At 48.3% G+C, this 9800-nt stretch overlaps 1 protein-coding gene across 1 annotated transcript in view; it reads left to right on the top strand.

Annotated features, from left to right (window-relative positions):
• Positions 1 to 346: 346 nt before the first annotated feature.
• The window catches only part of RSPO1 (R-spondin 1), a 28755-nt gene continuing 19301 nt past the window's right edge, over positions 347 to 9800 (top strand). The window contains exons 1-2 of the mRNA XM_069067965.1: positions 347 to 587; positions 9036 to 9443. Of these exons, the coding sequence (XP_068924066.1) occupies positions 9350 to 9443 (94 nt within the window). The 5' untranslated portion in view covers positions 347 to 587; positions 9036 to 9349. The remainder of the gene's footprint in view (positions 588 to 9035; positions 9444 to 9800) is intronic.

Below are 9800 nucleotides of genomic sequence, written 5' to 3'. Positions count from 1 at the left end.
AGACTGAGACAGGCAACAGACACACTTTCACTGCAAGTATCGAGGGAGGGGAGAAAGAGATTGAGAAAGATAGAAACACATTGGGGAGAGGAGACAGAAAGTGAGACACGCCCCCAGAGATAGAGAAGAGAAGGGGCAGACGGTCAGACGCACGCTGCCAGAGACTCGAGGAGAAAAGGGGAGAAAGACTAGAGATAAAGGCACCATCTCTCTCCCAGAGACCGCAGCTTGAGAAGGGTAGTTAATGATCCAAACAGAGCCTGGGGCGGGGCGGGGCGGGGCCGGGCGGGCGTTAGGGGAGGTGCCGAGGGACAGAAGGGAGGGGTGGGGCACCAGCCCGGGAGAGGGTGAGCCTCAGGCTCTGCTCCCTTGCTTGCAGATTGAGCAATTTGGGAGCGGGAGGAGCTGAGCCTAGCTAAGCGGAGGAGAGGGGGCGCGGGAGGCTGGGCGCACGGGGCTGGCCGGCAGCGCCCCTCGCCCCCTCCCGGCCCCTGCCCGGGCCCCTGTCCTTGCCTTCAGGACTGCATCAGACAGAACAGCTGGGGCCCAAGCATAGTAGGATTTTGGGGATCACGAAACCAACCGAGGTAAGGACGTCCCCATCTCGGTTCTGTCTCGGGACTGAGACCAGAGATACTGATTCTACCTGAAATTGGGTGGGGACGGATGGAGTGACCAGAGCTTGGCACCTCCTCCCACCAAGAGAGCCTTTACTCTAATGGACTGGGCAGCTGGGAGCCCTGGACAGATCGGCCTCTCCCTTTGGGTAAGGGGAGAAATAGGGGGAGGGGGCACGTGGGACAAGAACCCCGTTTGTCTCCAGCACCTGCCTGATGGGCCTGAAGTAGTGGTAAGGAGAGACCCAAGGGACCCAGGTGAAGGAATTCTCTATCCTGGAGGTCTCTATCCCCCCACTCCAGGGTCACATCGCCAAAGGCCCCCTTCGCCTTCCTCTCCAAACCCTCTATTTCCATGCTCCCTATCCATTGCCACCCCCCTCCCCATCCTTAACTTTCTTCAGGCCTCTGTTCTGGTGCCGTTCAGAGGGGGAGCGCTGTGTGGCCAGCTAAGGGATAGAAAGGACTGGAGTCAGAGAGAGGGCAATTTAACCACTCTTCTCGCGTCTCCCATCAGCTACCCCCCACCCCCTAATACTTGCTGGGGACAGAGATGGAGAGTGAACCAAGATGAAGCCTGATAGGGGAACTGGGTGGAGATCAGTGGAGATCAGACTTGAGCAGGGACTGGACGAAGTTTTCTGGGCTTATCTTCTGTTGCGGTTGTAGCCACTTGGATCCCAAGGGAGTGCTTCTCCTGGCCCCTGACTGAAGAGGGGGAGGGGGCTTCATACGAGTTCTCTTGGGTAGAGAGTGTGACCTGGAGTGACACGGGGCTTGGGGAGGGCTCATGAGGGAAGGAAAAATTTTATTTGCCCTCTACTCCACTTCCTCCCTCCCCCCATCATGGGAGGGGCCTCTCCTCACCTTCTGGGTCCGACAGCATCTGGCTCAGTTCTATCTCAGGGAGACACAAATCTCTCACAGGTCAGGTTTACATTAGGGCTGCCCCCTGCAGCCACTTTCCCCCACCCCCTGCCAGTTTGCAGAGGTGTAATACATCAGCTCAGACTGGGCCAGTGAGGGGATTAGGCTCCAAACCTCTCCCCAGTGCACAGCCCCCATCCCCCAAAGAATAAGGGGGAGGGAGGAGAGGATGGGGATGGTTTACATTTTCTGTTTGTATCAGGCTCCTAAGCACCAATTTATCCTGATTGAATTTGCAAACAAGAGAGTGAAAGTTGTTTCAGCCATGCCCCTTCCCCAGCTGTGGCCCTCCCCCTCTCCTCTCCTCCCCACTCTGGCCCTAGCTACCTTCTCCCTGACCACAGTGCCCCCAGCTGTGTCCCTTTTCACCCCTTCTCCCTTGCCATGGCCCTCAACTGGACTTCTCTTTTTACCATCCATCAACCGCACTTCTGTACTGTGGGTAACAATCTCTAGTTAACCCCCATTCCTTGCATTTTGGGATGAAATACAAATGGAACTCCTGTTCTGGTGCCTCCCCATTCTTCTGAAGATGCCATTTCACAGGGGGAAAGAAAAGGAGGAGGGAAGCTCGGGCTAAAGGACTCTCCCACCCTGGAAAGATTAAGAACAGGTGGGGCCCTTTGGCAACACAGTCATCAGGAGCCCTCCAATGAGAGGTCATGCTTACAGTGCAGTGTCACGAAAAATTGAGTTTGGGGGCCCCTCCAACTTGGCGGCCTTGGACGGGACATCTCTTTATGCCCTTATATTCATTGACCTTCTCACTCTCCCCATTTTCACTGATAACTGAGTATTAGTGAGAAGAGACCAAACCTCCCCCCCACACACACACACACAACACATACAACTTCCCACCCAATTTCCTGTCCCCTTTCCCTACCTTTAATCCTTCTGCTCACAAGCCATTCAGAGACAAGTCCTTTTAGAAACTGCCCTTTCTGTCTGGACTCATTTACCTGCCCAGCATGTCCCAATCCATATGTACAGGCCTCCAGTCAGTTCCTCCCCCCTTCACCACGCTCACAGTATAAAACCCAGACTTCTAGGTCACTGACTTCTTCTCTGCCAATTTCCCGTTATTTGCCTTTCTTTGAATCCCCTGTGCTTAGCATAATGCTTTGCACATAGTAAAGCCCTTAATAAATACACATTGACTAAGTGAGTGATAGCCATCAGGTGGAGACCTAAAAGAATTCAGGTAGTTTACAAAAAAGTCAGTTCAGCCTTTCCTCCCTTGTGAGTATGTATTCAGCGGGACTGGCATTCTTAATATACCAGGTTTCGGGCATCTTTGAGGTTTTACAGACTACTGGCCTGGAGGATGTTGGATATTTTGAAGTTTTTCTGCCAGATGTCTTACAGTTATGGGAAAAGAAATCTGGAGTCCTTGGCCCTCGAACCAGCTCTACTGACTTGCTGTGTGGACATCTTACCCTCTCTGGTCCTCCTCAGTTGTAAAATGAAAAGGTTGGGCTGGATGGTTGCTAGAAGGTCCCGTCTAGTGATAACTCTATGAAATTTGTTTTTATCCTTTATATCCCACCCTACCCCCCCACCAAGGGTGCATCTCCCTGTCAGTCTCCCCCCATATACTCCCTCAGCTTTCACCTTCATCCCTATGTTGATGGTCCCAGCAGATTTTCTCCCCCCCCACCCCCACCTCACTCATGCTTCTGACCATCAAGGTGAGAACTAGACATACTCTAGAGCACCTTCCAATTCTAATGTTCTGTGATATTGTAGTTGCTAGGACTGAACTGGGTATCTTTGGAGAGAAAAGTAAGTAGCAAGGGCAGTAGCTAGGATAAAGACTGGGCAAACTTCAATGGGGGTGAAGACAGAAGATCTCATTGGCAGGGAGGCTGAGTGCATCATTGGTAGGTACTGGGGCTATCACGGGAAGAGTAATTCAAAGGAGCCTCTTAAGGCGAAGGAGATGTTTGGGGGTGACTGAGGATTCCCTGCAGGTTTCTACTGAAATGCCAGACGAGATCCCTCGTCTCACATAAACACTCTTCCCAGGCAGCTTAACCACTTGAGCTTGTATCTAGCCTTCAAAGCTTGGGTGGGGGTGGGGTGGAGGGTCTTGGGTGAGGAGGGGAGGGAGGTCCTGAACTTCCAGCTAGATAATGATTTATCTCCTCCCCTGGTGGGCTTGGAGAAACTCAGGGATAGGAGAGCTGATTGTCAAGGGGTTGGGGGATGGGAAATCAGGGTGTTTCAGGGCAGGCAGTGAGGAGATGATGGGGAAGTTTAGGAAAAGAAGGGCTAGGGGCCAGGGGAGGTGCCCTGATCTTCCTGGACATTTTTATCTTTCTGGGCTGATGTGAGGAGAGTTTGGGGAAGTAGGGGCCCATCTCAGGGAGGGGCAGATTATCCTGACCCAACTATCAGAGAAGTCCCTTGACTCAGCAGGACCCCAGCCAGTCTGTACAAATCTAGAGGATTCAGAGTCTAGGGACTCAGTAGACAGCTATCCTGAGCGCTGGACTTAGAATCAAAAAGGCTTGGGTTCAAATCCTGCCTCAGAAAGCCATTGGCTATGTGACCCTGGGCAAGTCACTTAACCTCTTTCAGCCTCTGTTTTCCTCATTTGCAAAAAAGGGATAATAATGGCACCTACCTCATAGGATTGGTGTGAGAATCAAATAAGATTTTATATATATATATATATATATATATACACATACATATACATATATATGTATACGTAATTAAAGACACATACATATATGTGTGTATGCATAAATGTGTATATATATATTGTTTTGCAATCTTAAAGTGCACAAATGCTATTTACCTTAATTATACATAAATATGTTCCCCGAGGGAGACAAGGGTCCAAGCGTGAATGTGCTAAGTTTCCAGATCTTACTAGTGAGTTGACTCCCACTGCCTCTTGGACTGATGCTAGCCTGGGGCACAAAGAGGGGGAAGGGACTTATGGCAGAGGGATGGTGTTAACCTGGGTGCTCCTGCTTCCATAGTGGCTCTCTATCTCCTACTACACCCACACTGCTTTCCAGCATCTGGGATTCAATGTTGGGAATGCCCAGCACTGGGCTTGTACAGAATGTATAAAGACTCATAGGAGCTAAGGATTTGCAAAGGCAGAGGTGAGAAAGGAGCACATTCAAGCCATATGCAAAGATGGAGACAGATGAAAAGTCTCCCCCTTTGGGGAGTAGGTCAGAGGGGACTCTTCCCCACCACCTCCACACAGCCCCCAAGCATACAGCACTCAAGTTCCCCTAAGCTTTTCCCTGCATTATCTCTGTTGATTGCGGATGCAGCTGGTTCCATGAGAATTGAACTATTTCTAAAGTCGGAGGACCTCTCTTGCTTTCTAGCTGGGAGCCTTTACCCTTCAAAAGGGTTGTTTTGTTGTCCTGTTTTGTTTTGGTTTTGACCCTTCGAGAAACCACTGTCACCTCAGTGCCACAATGCGGCATCAGAGGAGGACTTTAGGGGAAGAATGGGCACAAGGGAATGTGATTAAGTATGAAAGGGTGAGTGTGAATGAATGTGTATGGAAAGGGTTATGTTCCCAGGATGGGCTCAGAGGCTGTATAATCAAACTTCCGGGACATAGCCTCTGCTCTGTGCCTCCCCATGACTCTCATCCCTTGGCTGTGCTGGGTGGGATGGTGGGAGGAGGGGATTGATGGGGGAAGAGGAGAGGAAGGGGATGGACTCAGGCCTGTCTGGGTCACTCTGGCCAGCAAAGCTGCCAGGGGGGATTAGCCTAATTTTCTGTGTCGTTGGCCTGAGTGGCGCCTGCTGCCTCTTTTATTCCGGCACAATGGCAGTGGCCGCCCGCCCTGCTGTGTCAGAAGTTTCTGTGCCCCCAGGAAGTCTCACTTCTCTCCTCCCTGCCCAGCCCAGAGAAAGGGACAAAATCCAACCAATGCCCACAGGGCTAGAGAACAAGGACCCCAAGGAAGGGTGAAGGCTTAGAGAATTGAAGGTTTGGGGGAAACAGGTTCACCCTCTTCTGATAGTCAAAGAATCATCAAGTCCTTGACTGGGGGTCATCTAGAATCTGCTTGAACACCCTCAGGGACAGGGAGCTCACTTTTTTTGAAAAATATCAAGGTTTAGGAGAAAGAGCTGTGGACTTGGAATCAGGATGACTTGGGTTCAGATTTCATGTAACTTGGGACAAATCCTCTGATATTTCTGAGCCTTAGTTTCTTCACCTATAAAACAGGACTTAACTAATAACACCTACCTCCCAGAGTCATGAGGATCAAAGAAAAAGAGGAAGTATGACATAGTGGATATTGAATGGGGTTTATTGGGTTCAAATCCCAACTCACATACTTAACTAGTTTGTGTGACCCTGGACAAGTCCCTTCATCTTTTTGAGCCTCAGTCTCCTCCTCTGTAAAACTGGGGAGGGAAGACGGAGAAGTGATTATAACAATTACAAACACCCCTCCCCCAAGATCATGAGATACAAATGAGCCAATGATATGAAGTGTTATGAAAACCTTAAAGTACTATCAGAATGTTAATTGTCAGTTTGATGGGGGCAGTCCATTTCATTATTGCTCAGCTCTGATGGTTAGAAAGCTCCTTCTTAAGACTTCATAGCTAGAATGCCCTCCCTCCTCTCCTCTGCCTCTTAGAATCCCCAGCTTCCTCAGTTCAAATGGCACCTTCTCAAGCATCTTCAAACATAACCATTTCTCCCCCATTCTCTAAACTACTTCATCAGATCTTATAATCCTCTCCAGCTATGGTCCTATATGTCTCTCCTTTTGTCAAACTCCTTGAAAAATCTGTCTATGCTTGCTGCCTCCACTTCCTGTCCTCGTTCATTCCATAATCCCTTGTAGTCTGGCTTCCAAACAATTCTCTCAACTGAAATTGTTCTCTTTAAAGTTACCAAAGATCTCTTAATTGTCTAATCTAATGGTCTTGTCTCCCCATCCTTCTTGACCTATCTGCTGCTTAAGCTATTGTTGACCACCATTTCTTCCTGGATACTCTGTCTTCTCTGGGTTTTTGTGACACTTTCACCTGCTTCTCTCCCCATCTTTCTTCTTGTTCCTTCTAGTCTCCTTTACTATCTCATCATCCACATCCACATGGTTCTGTCCTACACCTTCTCTCACATCTCTCAACAATCTCTTAGTAACCTCAACAACTCCAGTAAATTTTACTGTCATATCTATGCAGATGGGGGCAGGTAGGTGGTGCAGTGGACAGAAGACTGGGTTTGGAATCAGGAAGACTCATCTTCCTCAGTTCAAATCTAGTCTCAGACACTTACTTAGCTGTGTGACCCTGGACAAGTCACTTAATGCTGTCTGCCTCAGTTTCCTCATAATGAGCTGGAAAAAAAATGACAAATTACTCCAGTATCTTTGCCAAGAAAACCCCAAAATAGAGTCATGGAGAGTCAGCTGCAACTGAAATGACAATAATAACAACTATACAGATGATTCCTGGATCTATATATTTAGCCCCATTCTCTCCCTTGGACTTCAGCTGTTCATCACCACCTACCTGCTGGATATTGCAAATTGGATGGCCCAGAGATGTCTCAAACTTAACATGTACAAAACTGAATTCATTATCTTTCCCCTTGACACCTCCCTTCTTCAGAACTTCCATTTTTCTGTCAAAGGCACCACCATCTTTTCCATTCTGCCAGTTTCATAACCTTAACATTATCCTCAACTCCTCTCTGTCCCTCACCCCATACATCCGATCCACTGCCAAATCCTGTCTTCCTGACTCTACATTATTTTTCCCATCTGACTCCTTCTCTCTACTCCCATAGCCAGCACCTTAGTTCAAGCTCCCATCAGCCCTCTCCTAGCTCCCTGCCAGTCTTCTAATTGGTCTCCTTGCCTCAAGTCTCTCATCATGGCAGTCCAATCTCTAAACTGTTGCCATGATCATTTTCCTTAAGCTCAGGTCTAACCATGTGACCCTCCCCTCTCCTCAGTCAACTCTGCTGGCTTCCCATTACCTCCAGGATAAAATATGTATTCCTCTGTTTAGCTTTAAAAGCCCAACACAGCCTGGCCCCAACTCATCTTTCCAGTATCAGCAGATGTTACTTTCCCTTCCACACTTCAATCCAACCAAACTGACCTTAGGTTTGTTCCTCATACGTGACACTCCCCTCTCCTATCTCCATCCCTTTGCACTGGTCATCCCACATGCCTTAAGTGCATTTCCTTCTTATTTCCACCTCAGTGGCCTCCTCTTCCTTTAAGATGAAACTCAAACACCACCTTATACGTGAAACCTTTCCAGATGCCTCCAGCTGCTAGCACCCTTCCTCTCAGACTATTGTGTTTAACTTGGTTGCTGCTGAGTCATTTTAGTTATGTGAGACTCTTTGTCACCCCATCTGAGGTTTTCTTAGCAAAAATACTGGAGTGGTTCACCATTTCCTTCTCCACCTCATTTGACAGATGAGGAAACTGAGGCAAATATGATACAGTGACTTGTCCAGGGTCACACAGCTAGTAAGTGTCTGAGGTCAGATTTGAACCCAAGAGGATGTCTTCCTGACTCCAGGTCCAGTGTTCTGTCCATTGCGCCACCTAGCTGCCTCTATTGTATTTACGTACTTTATATATATTTATATTTGCTCACATTTTAATTTATACTAGACACACATGTATACACATGTGTACACATGTATACCTATATGTATGTGTGCATGTGTGTGTACTTGTCTCCTGCAGTAGAATATAAGGTCCTTGTGTGTAGGAAGTATTTCATTCTCTGTATTTATATCCCCAGTGCCTGGCATATGAATGTTTGAATTCTTAGTTCCCTTAGCTGCTAGTGCTTTCCCCTCTCAGTTTATCTTCTCTTTCCTCTATGTTGTACATGCCTATTTATATACATTTTGTCTCCTCTATTAAAATGTAATCTCCCTGAGGGCAGGAACTATTTTTCCTTTTTTTAATATATATCTCCAGCACTTAACACAGTGTGTGGCACATAGTAGGTAAATTATTAATAAACACTTGCTAATACTGTTCTCTAAGCTAACCACCAGCAGTTCTTTTGATCAGTCCTTGCCCAACATGGTCTCTAGTCTCACCCTCCAGAGTATGCAGAATTACCCTTTTCTGCATTTGAGTTCCTTCAGGTTGTCAATATCCTTCCTAAAATGGGATCTGAGAAATGATTGTGATGCTGAAGGTAGTCACTCCATACCAGAGGAGCCGTGGCTCTCCCAGATCTCCCTTATGCCTCAGAGTGGACCATGCTCTGGGGCAGAGGAGGGGCTGAGCTGCCCTGAAGCTGGTGTGTGCAGCTCCCACCAAGCATATGCTTCTGTAAATATTAACAGCTTTGATTCCCATGTCCATAATATGCCAGGTTCCTAAGAAAATGCCAAGATTTTGGTCCAGGGAAAGGATAAGGCTGAGGCAAGGGGATTTGGGAGGGCTTCATAATGCTCACTCAATTGATTGATTGATTAAATGCCTCCTTCTCCTCTTTCCCCTTCAGGTTTCAGTTTGGTGTGACTGTGCCTTAATGTCCCAGCAGAAGTTATAAAGCAGCTGTCCTCGGATGTGACGGCACCCCTCTTGCCACCTCTCCCCAAGCCTCCGAGGTGGGGAAGACTTCTGAATTCCCTATGGGGCTGACAGCAGAGCTGGGCCTCCCCTGCCCATTTCCATCACCCACTGAGATTATGGTAGCTGTGAGCGATGGTCCAGACCTGGGACCTACCTCGCTGACCCAGCTCTGCAGCCACTAGCTGGAGCCAGGTGCCCCCAGACCACGCTGCCTTCCAGGGGGCCAGGAGCTGGGGAGTGACTATGCGGCTTGGACTGGTGGTGGTGGTCCTCACTCTGAGCTGGATGCATCTTGCTGGCAGCAGCCGAGGGTTGAAGGGGAAGAGGCAGAGGCGGAGTACGTAAAGGGCTAGGTCTGAGGTGGCTTGGGTGAGGGGAGAAGGGAAGGCCTTGAGGGCTATCATTTTCTTGGCACAATTTATCATAACTTAGAATTTTAGATTCATAGGAACCTTAGAGGTCCCTGATGTAGGAATCTCTTCTATGGCATCTCCAACAAGTGGTTTTCCAGTCTCTATTTGAACACCTCCAAGAATGGGAAGCTCACTACTTCCTGAGGCAGCCCACTGAGTTAACAATTCTGATTAATAAGTTCTTTCTGATGTTGAACAAAAGTCTTTTCCCATGTAAACTTCCTAGAGACAAGGTTTCTCTCTCTCTCTCTCTCTCTCTCTCTCTCTCTCTCTCTCTCTCT

Source organism: Petaurus breviceps, unplaced genomic scaffold (genome assembly GCF_028583685.1).
Source record: "Petaurus breviceps papuanus isolate PSGF00001 unplaced genomic scaffold, PetGlider_PUasm1.0 90760, whole genome shotgun sequence".
Classification (NCBI taxonomy): domain Eukaryota; kingdom Metazoa; phylum Chordata; class Mammalia; order Diprotodontia; family Petauridae; genus Petaurus; species Petaurus breviceps.
The sequence above is the reverse complement of the archived record's forward strand: the minus strand, read 5'-3'. Positions and strand labels throughout refer to the sequence as shown.